The sequence below is a fragment of the Accipiter gentilis genome, chromosome 11, assembly GCF_929443795.1.
Source record: "Accipiter gentilis chromosome 11, bAccGen1.1, whole genome shotgun sequence".
In the NCBI taxonomy this organism is placed as follows: Eukaryota; Metazoa; Chordata; class Aves; order Accipitriformes; family Accipitridae; genus Astur; species Astur gentilis.
The window spans coordinates 14,915,428-14,929,291 of NC_064890.1; the positions used below are offsets into that span (position 1 = coordinate 14,915,428).

A 13,864-nucleotide genomic window follows, 5' to 3' on the forward strand; every position below is an offset into this window, starting at 1 on the left:
AAGCCCTCCGGCTGCGGGACCCTTCCTCTCCACGGCGAGCCCCAGCAACCAGAACCCCGCTCCCAGCCCCAGCCCAACCCACTCATCAAATTTTCCTCTTCCCACCAGCACAAGACCCTACAGAAAGAAAGTTTGGAAAACTTTTGGAAACCCCTGGATGTGCCTTTGCACAGCAGGGAAGCAGGTGGGATTTGCGCCGTGCTCCGAGGTCACACAGCTTTGGCACTGGTCAAAGAACAGGGAAATTCATTTCACATAAAGAAAAGAAAGTTTAAAAGTTTTTATTATTCTGCAGCATTTTAGGGTTCACCAGCATTGTCATTTTTTACTATGTTTTCTGAGACATTTAAATTGAACTTCTTGTAGATGTTTTAGTTATTGTGTTATAATTAAAAGTCAGTAAATTATTTCAGGAAATTTCATTCACAGAAATGTCATTTTAACATGCCAGAATGGCCAGAGAACTGTCACGGCCCTCCTCCTTTCTGTTAGGAGGAAAAACTCATTATATAAATTGGGAAATCATTTGGAGAAATCCAGTCTGTTGAAAAAAGAGCAGAGCTCCATTTCTGTCACTCCACTAAAATAAGCCCCATCGTAGCAGTTTCCTTATGCAGAGATCCTGGCTGGCACCTTCAAGAATCTGCTTCAATATCTTGGCTTTCTCCCAGGACCAAACTCCTACTCTTTCTCTGCTGCACAGAAATGCAGGCTCAAACCAACGTAAAGCCTGAGCACCACACTTAAATCGGTGACTGGATCTTCCCAAGCTCGGGCTTGCTCACAGCCCCCACAGCCCACGCTGGCCCTGGGCACTGCCTTCTGCCCTCCCTGATGGCCAAGCCTGGACAAGTAGAGCTTTGTATCAATGTCAGCAAGATTTGTTTTCCCAGACTGAAGATGTGCCAGCGTCAACTTCTAACATCGCCCCGCACAAGAAAACTCCTGGAAGATACAAAGCTAATCAAGCTAGATACAAATTGTTATTAACAAAATGCAAAAAGTGTAAGAGTATACAATGACAATGCATACATTTTCTGGCCAATCTGCCCAGGACCTTATCAAGGTACCTCCACTGACATGGCTGGATCCTCAGAGGGACTCTCAGTGAACAAGTACAGATCAAATTTCATAACAGTTTTTAAATAAAGACGATGCAGAGCTTTCTGAGCAGTCTGATCATGTGGCTTGAAGGCTGATGAAACAAACAAAAAATACCTATGGATCCTTTGGGTTCCAGGGCACAAACTGAAAAACAGCTCCAGTAAATGTGCAGGATATAAAGTAAGTAAAATATTTTCTCATTGAACAGTTAAAGAACAGGAAGAGTTTAGGAACCGCTGTTCAGGGACTCCTGTTTAGTGACAGCAATTTATTTGACCATCTGGGTAAAGAAAGACTGCAGCAAACCACACAGAGGGAATAAAAATAGATGAACAAGTAACTGATTTTGCTTGACTCGAGCCTACAACTCTGCAGAGCAGGAAGCTACTTCATGTGAAAGACGTTATTGATGAAGGCATTTCAGCCTCTCTCCAGTCCTTCCAACAACATACTAGGTCTCCCATGCCAGCAAACGCGTTTTGAGACGTGACTGCCATCCCAAACTTGCCAGAAACATCACCAAGTACAAATGACAAATTGATGAGCCTTCTGGAAAGCGACCACCAGAGGAAGGAGCGTCTCTGTGATGCTCCACAGTAAAAGAAAACTCTTTAGGAGAAAGAATAGGAGGCTTTTTGCTGTGTTTGTTCATTACGATAAAAATCTTCCTTTTCTTGACAGGCACAGAGCAAATATTGAAATGGAGGAAAACACTGCCCACTGTTCAGCAGAATCTGATCACTACATCTCAGTGTTTCAGAACCCACCTCGAGCAGGCACACAACCTCCTTCCTTGTTCAGGGCACACTGCGCTGCGTGTGATGGTCGCAGAGGGGTGGTTGCGCCTGCGCGGGAGGTGCGGCGGTGCAGCACCAAGCTGTCCAGCTGAGGGACCTGAAAGCTGTTGGTAGCGAGGCATGGGTAGCAGAGCCATCACCCAAGGGAGCCCTGTTTCCATCAGCCCAGACTGGTGCCGGCAGATGACAGGGATGACAGCTACTGCTTGCTCCATCCTTGGATAGGTCTCTCTTCCCTCTGCCTGTCACTCTCCTCCTGCCTTTCTCACTGACACATATGCATATGTTGCATTCTTGGAGCCACATTCAAACCAGAGGAAAGCCACCCGAGCCAGGGATTAGGAAGGGTGGCAGGGAAGCTCGAAGCCTGCCCATATTCAGGGTTTCGGAGCCTGTCACTGCCACTGTGTTATATTTAGGTCTAGTTAAAGAAGGATCTTTCGGAAATAAGAAAATTGTCACGCTCTGACGAGGTGCCTTCTTTAAGCTGCTCTAACCCCGGTTCTTAGGATTTGCAGTCAAAATTCACCTGCTCCCCCACGCATGGTCTTGCTGAGACGAGCAGCAAAGCTGACTGCCACACACAGCTTGGCTCATGCCTTCCCAGCAGGCTGGCCCGCTCCCTGCATCCCCTACACCCAGGCCAGTCAGCCCTTAAGCTGTTGAGCTTCTCTTACTGAGCCCTCCTGGGCTGGGGGTGAAATCTTGGACCCTCCTTCTGCAAAGCCACTTGTTCCCCCTTGAAGGCAGTCCTGGTACACATCTGCACGCCCCAACAGGACTAAAAATACCCGTCCTCAAGCTGTGCTCAGGCGAGATTTTTGACAACCTGTTACAAACAACTAATCCAAGGCTGCCTAATAATTTGATATTTCAGGCTGAAGATTATCTTCTATGCGTGGGCACTAGCTTCTCTCTTTGTGTCTCCATGCATGCTGTTAATCACTCTGTGCGGTATAATTATAACTCCAGGATTCACACACCTCACTTCGTCCATCTCAGACTTAGGCCTCCACTCTCATCCAGATCTATGGACCCACAGGAGCCAATGACACTCATCCACCCTGGAAGCCATCCCAAAATTAAATGAGTCACCCTAGGAGGGCCCTGTCCCTCTCCAAGGACTGCCCAGAGCCACACACCCGGTGCCTGACCCTGAGAGAGCTGACATTATGTGAGATGCATCTCCAAGACCAAACTCCATCTTTTCTCTCCTCCAAAAAAATCTCCTCACCTTTCTCAAGAAGTCAAGACCACAAATGGATAGACTGTCCTGACACACCCTGGGCTCCAGCCTTAATTTCCAAATACATCTCTCCTTTCAAACCTCGGCACAAGGTGGTCAGACTTAATTGCTCAATCCTTTCTTTTTTTAAAATTAATTTGTCTTGACAACCACAATTTTCTCTGGAGACTTTTGCTTGCTGTCATAACAGCTTCAAAAAACATTCTGTCTGGAGAAATAAAAGAAAACTACCCAGAAAATAATGTTTCCCTGTCGTGTCACTTTTCTCCCCCCAAAGCACACTGCCTACAACCAAACAGCCTCTGAACTGACAGCCATTTCCTCCTGCCATGTGTCAGTCTCCACATATAGCAACAGAAAAAGTGGGGAAAAGCAATGTGAGAATGAATTGGATTTTAAAGCTAGAAGAATTGGCCAGAGTCTGGCAGGAAAGGGCAGGATCCGGCCAGCAGGGCTGTCACTGGGAGCATTAAAGCATGCAAGGAGTGTAGCTTGAGGTCTGCCAACGCATTGGGTTTTTTCTTGTGAATGACAGTATATGAGTTGTTGATGGCAAAGGGCTGTCCAGCTGTATGTCGTACACAGATACCGGCAACCTGGCCAAATTGATCTGACTGGATCCTGCAGCCTTTTTTCTGTTGCTTCTTGGAAAAGGATGTCTAATAAAATGGCATTCTGTCTGTTCAGTGGTTAACTCTGACCATCGTCGTCCCTGTCACCCTGAAACCATCCTCTCAGATGCTAGAAATGCCCTTGTGCAGCCATGAACTGAGCCTTCTGCCTGCAAAATAGCCTGGGCCACCTTTTGACAGACATTTAGAAAATTCTTGAATGCTCCTGAAACCATTTCCTACAGCCCTGGAAACATTTCCTACAGCCCTGGAAACACTTCCTACAACCCGTGCCCAGGAGTTCAGCTGCTGCTACTAACAGGGTGCACGAAATATCACCCAGCAGATTGAGTAAGTCCTACCATTCCACTCAGCTCTGGTTTCACAGGGACTGCATATGGAATCGGTAGAAACCTTGTCATTTTTTATGTGATTTAATTCTATTTTATTGCAAGGAAGTGCTGCAGCAAAAGAGCCAGCTCGCACACCCTTCTGCTGAGATGAGCTTCTCCTCTAATGCCATACGGACAAAACCATCACACAATTTCACTCCCAAAGTTTTGTAAAAGTTTTAGTAACTCCTCAAGGTTTGCTGTGTACTCTCTTTAAGCCCTGCCCTCTCAGGTAGTCTTCGGTAGCTGTGAGCGGTGGCAGAGCAGGCAGTTGCCAGATCCTGTCTGCTGGCTTGCCAGGAGGAGAAGGAAACGCACTTAGGCAGCTCTGGTATGGACAGGTCATTTATCACGTTTTGTTCAGAAGATGCTGAACAGTGAAACACTGAAAGAAAGCTGCTAGCAAAACCGTTGGGGAATTTCTGTCCATTCTTCCTTCCATCTCCATAGGGCAGCCTTGTTCCCTCCTTACTGTCTCTAAACCGAAGTGCACCAGAGAGCACAACTCATTCACCTCCTGGCCACACGGCTATTTCCAAGATGATCTGTGGACAGCATCTCCAAAACACATGCTAGAGCTTCAGCTTGGATCACCGGGACTCTTAGGAGTTCAGAGAGGACCCGAGTTGGTGCCTTGCTGTTTATTGAGAGCACAGCATTTGCCCTGGGTGGCTCCCCAGGCAATGCATAAGCACCCCCCCAATGAGGCCGGGGCAAAGGACGTTCAGTGCATCAAGGGGGAAAAGGTACCCACAGTGGACAGGCAAATGGGAATACACATTTAAAGGCAAATGGGAGTACACATTATTCCTCTCTCATCACATGAAAAACAAAATCATTCTCTCAGGCCTCTCAAATAGGTTTTGTTTCCTGTTTTAAAGGGAGTGTCTTCAAAGAAATAAGAGAAGATGGGACATTGGCTGTCCCGTGCATCTCGGTATCTACCTGCCTTTCATGCCTTTTAATTACACACATCTGGATATTGCCCAGGCCCTGAATACATGCTGCTATTTGAATTTTGGGGTGCAGTAGCTGCAAGTGGAGTTTTAACACACTTAGCATTGCACCAACCCTGACGTAAACAACAAAACCATCTACCTGTGGTTACAGGGAGCCGACCCAGATCATAAGCAGAAAGGCAAGAACTCCAAGCACCTCATTAAAACTGAACTTGTCCAAATTTTTTTGGCCTACTGCCTGGGCAGTGGTGTTATCCAAGGTGCCTCAGCATGTCTGTTTTCAACTGCAGATCTTCAGCAGGAATATTTCTCTCCTCCTTCATCTCCTCCCATACACCAAACACAGCACCAGCATTCAAGAGAGATAATGCTGCTCTCTAGGCTAGAGGAATACTGTGGAGGAGCTGGGAAGAAATCTCTGGTGCTTCATTAGCCCATGGACTTCTGCCAGCTGATGTGGTTTTGGAGTAGCACCAATTTTGGTGTGACCATGAATGCCAGTTGCTCTTTAGCTCAGTAATTCTGTGTGTTTGGAGACAGCAAAAAAAGATTAACTCTTGGAAAGGTGTTATTTTCTAGATGCCGGTCAAATAAATGGCAAAGAAAATCGTATAAATATGTCTGGTGACAATTAATGGTGTAAAGTGTTAAGATTGCTGGAGATAATATATATTCTTACCTAGAAGGTCTGCCTTTCTCTATATATTTACTATCCATCTGACTGCCTTTCCAGTAACAGCATGTAAGGGGCTATCTGAAATTCAGTACGTGCTTTATACCTTGGCAGGGAGCAACTTGGAAATGTCCCCATGATTCATCTTCAAAACAAAGAAATATCAGTGGCCTCTCTCTGAAAATGTACATAAAAACTAAAATGCTGTAAATCCCTCCAGGTTGTCTGTACCCCAGCTCTGCAGCCAACAGAAGTGACTCCCCTAATTGAATGGGTCAAATATGAATTATAACCGTGTTGTCAGGATGTCAGCCTAACAGGCAGCCTTTCAATACTTTAAATAGAGAATTTCGCAGCAGAGCACCTACGTGGTTTGGGTAATACAGCTTTCACGAAGACTGCTTTCATTAAGTGATTTCTAGGCAACAGCACTCGAAAAGGGTTGTAAGTAGCTCTAAGAAAAGAAACTTCAAGGCATCAAAAGCCTATGATGTGATACAAAGTGGACTGACGGCTGTTGGACGTGAATGACTTATTTCTGCCCTATCAACTAGGCACCTCTAGCATTTATTAAATTTCATTTCCATGTGTATAACACCTGTGTGCAAAATCTGTCAAAAGAACTAATAAAGGTTTTAGTATGTTACAGCTGAAACACTGAGTACTGCCGGAAATCCAATAAGCTTAGTTAAGGATCTGAATAACACAGGTACATGAAATTATGATTAAAAATAATTGAAAGAAATGGCTCATTCAGTTCTATTAAGTTTAGATTGTTCCTAGGAGTATCAGGGCATGTGCTCCTCACTATGCAACTTCGGCTTTCCCTGGATTTCAATTTCACCAACTACAGATTGTTTAAGAGGCTCACAAAACCCCATATCTCACTTAGCAAATAAACAGATTGGTGGCTTACGCACTTCTTCTTTCTTTTCTTTTATTTAGTAGTGCTACTTACCTATATTAATAATTGCCATATTAATTACATTTAGTACCCATATTAATAAAATACACCAAAATTCCCGACTCAGACCATTTTTAATAGATTTCATTTATCACAGGTATGTGCATTTCTCATCCATTCTTTATCCTTCATTTTTGCTATGTGTTTCAAAAGGAGAAAAGAAGCTCATGGAGCTATCAATGGCGAGTTTTCTTTTACAATTGGAAACTACCATCCCCATTGCATACTTGCATCATAAAAAAAACGTTTTTACCACAGTGAACACTGTATTTCGCATTCAGTTTCTGACAAAAGCAAAACTGATCCATTTGTCTTCTGCAGGGCCCTCCTTAGCTCACCTTATGCTTCTTGCATAGCTTATTTGCTACTTTCTAGTTTCAGCAACATCAATTAAAAGTGTCATCTTTGTAAAATATATCTATCTGGACTACAGATACATGCTGAACAAACGTGGGCTGTGACAAGTCAGAAATTTTCTTCCAAAACAACCTTTGCTTGAAACGTGTCCATTTGTTGGAAGCTGGTGGGGGAAGCAGGCACCCAAGGTCCGCAGCAGAAGGGGTTAGCCACCACCAGGCTCCCCGGTGGTTGGTACCACCACGCTGAGCTCTCAGGTCTGGGCATCCCGCTCTGGGGCGTCACTCTCGCTGGCATCTGTGGGTGAATTAGCAGCAGGCCAAGGTCTCCACGAGAGTCAAGGTGTGTGAGGAATTGGTGGGAATGGGAGAAGGTGGCTGCTCCGTGTAACGGGGGGGGGGGGGGAATTAAATATTTCAGTCTTCTTACGGTAACATTTTTAAGAGTTTCTAGTTCTGAAACTCTTAGTTCGCTGTCATTTCACAATGAAATTGATTCTTTTTCTTTTATTTTCACAAAAATTGTGATATCGCCCCCACCCCGTCCCCGAGTTCTGCATTCCAGCAGTCTCCTGCAGAGGCCCCTGTGTTGCGATGAGGGGAGTGGGGTTGCAGTGAATGTGGCTGTCCTCTCCCCTAGGCTGTGGGCTTGTAGGACCTCTGACCAGTGACCCTTTCACAGGAGGCAATGGGGAAGCTGCCTGCCAAATGACTTCACGGTTTGGTCTGAGTGCTCCAGGAGAGTTTAGCTAACGGTGAATTTGCAGAGCTCATTTGGTACAAGAACCTTCTGTTCAATGCCAAACGCTGGAGCAGTCAGGTTTTTATATTTGCATGTACGTGGGTACTTGTAAAGAGACTTTCTCATTAAGCCCCCATTCCCACGCACTGCCTCCTCCAGCACCGACACAGGGGCAGTCACCTCCAGCGAGGATGGGGGGAGCCTTCGTCCCCCTGCTCGCCGTGCCACCGCAGCCGGTGTCCGCTCTCCTGCGAATACAGCTCTGTTTACAGTATAGGAAACTGGATGGGTGAGAATTAGTTTTTAAGAGAGAGTTTGGGTTGAATACACCTCTGTCCTCACTGGGGTCTGCTCCTTCGAAATTTAACACGAGGTATTATTTTCTCGTTTACAAATGTGGATTGTGTGCTCAGGGGAGTGAAAGAAATTATTGATACAGAACAGAAATGTCAGGATTTTAACTCAATTCATGACATTCATCTAGAAAATGTCATTCTTGCCGCATACACGTTGTATCTTTATTTTCATATTGTTCGAACTTCTGATGAAACAATCTCACTATTTTGTCTTCCCGTGTCGATTAGCTGATGAAAACTGATTTTTAAGAATTCCAGGTTACAAATCATTGTCATATCTGAAGAATAAACTTGTCATTTTTCATGATAAATGGAAATGCAAATAATGAAGTGTATTAGAATATTGATCAGAGGCTTGCCTTGAGCCAAGCACAGCGTGAACATCTTTATGTTTGCTGGCAGTAAACCAGCTTCTCTCTTCTCTCTGTTTTGCACAGTCCTACTAAGCCAATCCTCACTAGAATGAGCACAAAACAAAACGAATAACAGCTTTTGTACATCAACATTAAAATGGGAAGAAGCTTGGGAAAGGGCCTACGACAGAGAAGAATGCTGACGAGTGCAAAAATGCCTGATGGGTAAGCGCTACCTTCTAAACATAGATCAGCCAGACGTGGAAGTGATTTTCAGAAGAGAAATGCAATCATGGATTACACACCAGCTCATTAGAAACTGTTGCTGAATACAGCATCCAGAAGACATGCATGAAAAGTCACATTTGGGGAATAAATTAAAAGGGGTGTAGTTGTTGCTAGATAAACATATGTAATATATATGCATTGAAGAGGTTTGTAAATGTCATTTTTTTTATTCGGATGGAAAGCAAAAAGCTTTAAAACCTTTCACAGTAGAGAGGCAGTTAAGTCCAGACTATTCCTATCCCAGTAGCCAAGAAGCTGATAGGACATCTCTCTTAAATTAGCATTTATAAATAGACTCTCTGAATGTTTCCATCACCTAGTGGAAAAAGCATAACTTTTACTGCTACCTTGCTGCACTTCATTTACTTCACTGTATAATAAGTTGACTAAAACTGTAAAGCTTCTCAATTTTTACTGCATATGTGTTCCAATTAATCTATGTCTGTAACAAACTTAAGACTGAAAAATTATTTCTGACCTATATTCTAGTTCTATGAAGCATATATACTATAAGGTACGTCTGACTGAATATCATAATACTATGGTTTCCCAAGACACATAGACTTGTTTGTATTTGAAGCGACAAAATAAAAACACATTCTTTTTTAATAGGAGAATGTAATTTACCCCTTAAATGTAACATACAGCTGCTCACTGCAAGGGCATTCCTATTCTTTTCCTTGTCCTGCCACATAACTGCTGAGTGATACTCTCTGGCCCATGCTAATGCCAATCAGGCGAGGTGATCTAACGATCCCTTCTGGCCTTAAACTCAATACATAAGAGACTAGTAAGCAAATACACGTTGCAAATAGCGATGTGAGGGCTGGGTGCGCGGAGCCCCGGGGCACCGATGGGGCTGGTGCTTCCCTCCGCAGGGGCTCGGCGGGTCACTCCCCAAAGGGCACCCTCATTTCCAGAAGCCACTGAGCAGTAGAACAGGGGTGGGCGCAGGGTATCAAGAAAGACCTCATATCGCAAAAGGCCTGGATGCCGAGCGCCAGGCACAGAGCACTGGAGGGAAGCAGGGACCCCATCTCCTCTGCTCCTCACCGGTACGTCCCAGCATGGCACGAGTCTCCTCCCGGCTCAGGACCGAGCGGGAGCACGCTGCTCCCCACATTTCTTCCACCCTCTCCTGCGTGTCGCAGCTGAATCCAGCCCAGAATCCACACTGCAACGTTAATTTCTTCAGATTTTTTTAAGCCTGTTGCATCATTCTTTGGCTTTCAGGGGAAGCGGCTAAAATAATAATTCATTGCTAATGCTGATCCCAAATAACACAATACACTGAAGACATTGAGTAAAGCACGAGTTAAAACTGGTTTTTAACTACTGGCTGCACAACACAAGTTATTCCAGAATTCAGTGCATAAGTCTCAGAAAATTTATTTTACTTTTGAACAAAAAATTATATTTAAGCAAACTGTCAATAAATAAATACAGGGAACTGGGTAACACTTCTGTCTAACTACCAAGGTACCAGTGCGGTGCTGCTTGTCTTAGAGACTGAACGCAGACGTGGATGTCTGCCAATTATGTGAATCTGGGCAGCATTTTTTTTAAAAAACTTGTTGTTTTAATCTAAATCTGCTCTTGTAACTGTGTGTAGGAGACTCCCTGATTTCTACAGGACCAGCGTTAGCGCTGGTCAAAAACCCCATCCAAATCAATCAACCACCATAAACGTATTCCCAGTACCTGCTACTGACCTGAAGGGGATGGAAGGTAAAAATCAAGTAGTTTACACATGATGCTACATAAACTCATTAAGGTCCCACTTCAGACAGGTTTTTAAATCTGTGATTAGTCCAACCAGTGTCAGCTGGAAAATGCGCATCCTTAGGGGCCGGATGCATTCAGGAGTCCCTGTTAAATGGTGTCTCGGTGAAGCCCGTCCTCATTCATTGCTGTTATTGGCTCACAGCCACATTCTCACCTCAAAAGCCATGAAGGGGTTTGCTATCTGGATGTGCTATCGTATCACCATCTTCGTTTGCTCCTTAGGTTTACCTCTATCCCACATTATTGCAGTTATGGCACTTAGGCTGCGACAGAAATCACCGAAACAGGGTTTCTCTGTATTACATTATTTTGTTACGGACTACTAAGTTTTGCGTCATGGTGACTGTGTAATGTAAAAGCCCTTTCTAAATATACATAAACGTTGCAAAGGAAGTATCATCACAAGACCTCGCAACCCTGCCAGGGCAGCTCAGTGAATATGTACCATTTGTACATAGTCAGAAGGAGAGACATACCAGGATGTACATCACTAAATGTTGACTCAGTATGAATAGTATGTTTTATCTTTTTAAATGTTACCACTTTCCCATCCCACTCCACTGTAACTTGTCAACTGTAATTTTTTTTTAGTCAACAAACTGTAAAGAAAACTGTTGAAATACCTGATTTTCTGTAAAAAGTAATAACAACAATAATTTTTGTTACTTTAAAGTATGCTTGGTATTGAAGTACCTAATAAAGTTCAACAATGAATTTTGTAGCATACTAAAATAAAGTGTGATAGTGCTTTTCTCCAGCTCATCTGTGGTAACGGCTGCAGTTGTTGGGATTACTGTCCTCCTCCTAAACACAAGCCTGGCCACCTCCTACACACCTGTACCTACACAGATCCCTAAGGTATGTTAAATCCAAGCAAAATCTGATCCCTTAATGAGTGCAGGGATTTATTTGTATGCATGGGTCAAATTCACAGTATAAGAACCTTGTTGGTAAGTTATCTTCACCCTCTGGTACCTGACTATGTGTGTGTATATATATATATATATATATATATTTATATGGGCAACAATATCCTGATTACTTTGGTATAAAACTTAGTTTATAGTAAGTGAAAGGAGAGTGTAAGTTATTTAGGAGTTAATTATAGTTACATAGACAACTGCAAGGTTTGCAGGATGCTGAAATCCTGTTCATTTTTATAGGCAATGCATTTCAGTTATTCCTAAATAGATTGGAAATCTCAAAGAAGTGATTTGGAGGACACAACAAAGCTTAGAAATTGATTCCCCCTAATGTCACTGCATGCAATTACACAGGAGCCGTCAGGGGCTGTCAGAGATGTACATCAGCCCAGAGCTTACACCAACAAGAGGTAAGTACTTTCTTGTCAAATAGATGCTGTATTTGCCTCCATGATCCTGATGCAGTGCTATCTGCATTTGGAGATGATCTAGAAACGATTGTGACTGGGGTCTAATTATTCTCAAACTGCTGGGGTCTGCTGTATTTCGATTGGAGTAATGGATCAGCTTCCCTCACACCATCCAGCTTCCCCTGTTCTAGGTAGGAAAATGTAATGCTGGGCCCAGTAGCTTTCTGTCCATTTTCACTCTGCTAGTCTGATGTCCTTCAAACATTTAAAAGTTTTAGTAGTTTCACCTGATTCTCTGAGGATTTGAAATGGAATAAGAATTAGAAAATTAAAATAAAAAAAAATAAAAAATTAAAACAGACAGACAAACAAGCAAACAAAAAAACCCCAAACCAAAACAGATTTGTCCTGACTAGTTCATACATTGAAAAGCCAGCCATATGCTGAGTACTTTCTGAAGTAGTGCCAGAAAGTAACAGGGTTTTTTCCCATGTGCTAAAGTCTAGAGTCTTACACATTTCTCCTTTCCAAGGAGCTCTGCGCAGAAGGGAATGGCTTTGCCTGCTGTTGGAGTAGCTGGCAATACCGGCACGCATTAGCCATACCTGCAGCCACTCCACCTTGATCCGTGATCCTCACAGATTAATATTTTGAGGAGACTTTCACAGAAGACCCAAAATTCTGCAGAAAGTAGAACATGTAGTTTAAAAATTCATGCTCTTCCCTTTATATCAAAAGTTAGTCCTGCGCTGCCAAATACACAAAGCCAAGGCTTGCAGTCATCAGATACTGCCATGACGCTTTCTATTACCCATCTGTCTCTTAAATTTTTGCTTAGCATTACTTTATACTGCCTTCTGAAATGCCTTTTGCATTTTAAAAAGCAAACTGATATATCCTACCCTTCTTCCAGATAGGCTCGTAACACCACTGTGGGCAGTCACATAGCTTTTCCACTTCACAAGGTGACGAGGGAAGTATTGCCTGTGCAAGAGACAAATTTCTGGGGATAAAGTATAAGGAGGCACATTGTGCTCATCAGCTCCCGAGAGGAGTTGTGGCCCGTAATTGCCTACAAGACACTAAAAAGCTCCTCTGCTTTTGGAGTGGTTCCAAAAGTTGCTGCAAAACACTTCCTGAGACTACTCATGTGAGACCGGCCTCCAAGTCTGAACATCAGCTCAGTCACCTGGGAAAACAGCCTGGGAGGAAAGATACTCCAAAAAGCTAGGAGCTGGGGCTGAATTTACCTCCACAAACTGGTTTTAAATTAGCATAACAATAAGGATTATTACTCCTGATTTTGTCAAGTGCAAGTTAGCTTTATATTAGCCTAATATAGCTGCAAGAATTATTAATAAGGAAAATGATTTATGTATTAATAATTGTTAATAATAATTATTAATCTATTACCTTGCTATTTCTTAGGGCAAAAACTGAAATAAAGATTGTCAAAATCCTATATGCTAGACTGATGTCTTTTTTATATGATTACCACATATTTAAAAAAAAAAATTTCCACAGTTTAACCACAGAAGATGCTCTAGAATGTCAGTTACATTACCAGTTGCACAGACTCAGGATTTCCCCATTGGGTCTTAGTACAGAAAGGTAGGAGTTTTGCTCTGCCATACAAAAGACCAGGCACCTCATTCCTTTGATGTTTCTCAAACACGGCCTTCTTGCAAAATAGTGGGTGAAGCACTGGGAGGTTAGCACATATGTCAGGCTTACGGGTATGCAATTAGCACCTTGATTCTCTTTTATCTGACTTTATGCCAGCACAATGCAAAATTAGTAATGAGCTAGGTGGGAGACATTTAAGTTTGAAAAAGTTCTCCTCTTCATTTGCTTCAAATTTTTTTTTTTTCCATTAATAAAATGAAATTAGTTGGAGTGATAAGG

General features: G+C 43.2%; 1 protein-coding gene across 3 annotated transcripts in view; it reads left to right on the top strand.

The window, feature by feature from the left end:
- The window catches only part of LHFPL3 (LHFPL tetraspan subfamily member 3), a 259,744-nt gene extending 248,393 nt beyond the window's left edge, over positions 1–11,351 (top strand). For 2 of the 3 annotated variants that reach the window (XM_049814202.1, XM_049814200.1), the window contains one exon: positions 8,638–11,351. Coding sequence is in view for 1 of the 3 variants with exons in the window: in XM_049814200.1 (XP_049670157.1) it covers positions 8,638–8,666 (29 nt within the window). In the remaining 2 variants the exon portion in view is untranslated. The remainder of the gene's footprint in view (positions 1–8,637) is intronic. The other variant, XR_007507677.1, reaches the window with a different exon arrangement.
- Positions 11,352–13,864: the final 2,513 nt, after the last annotated feature.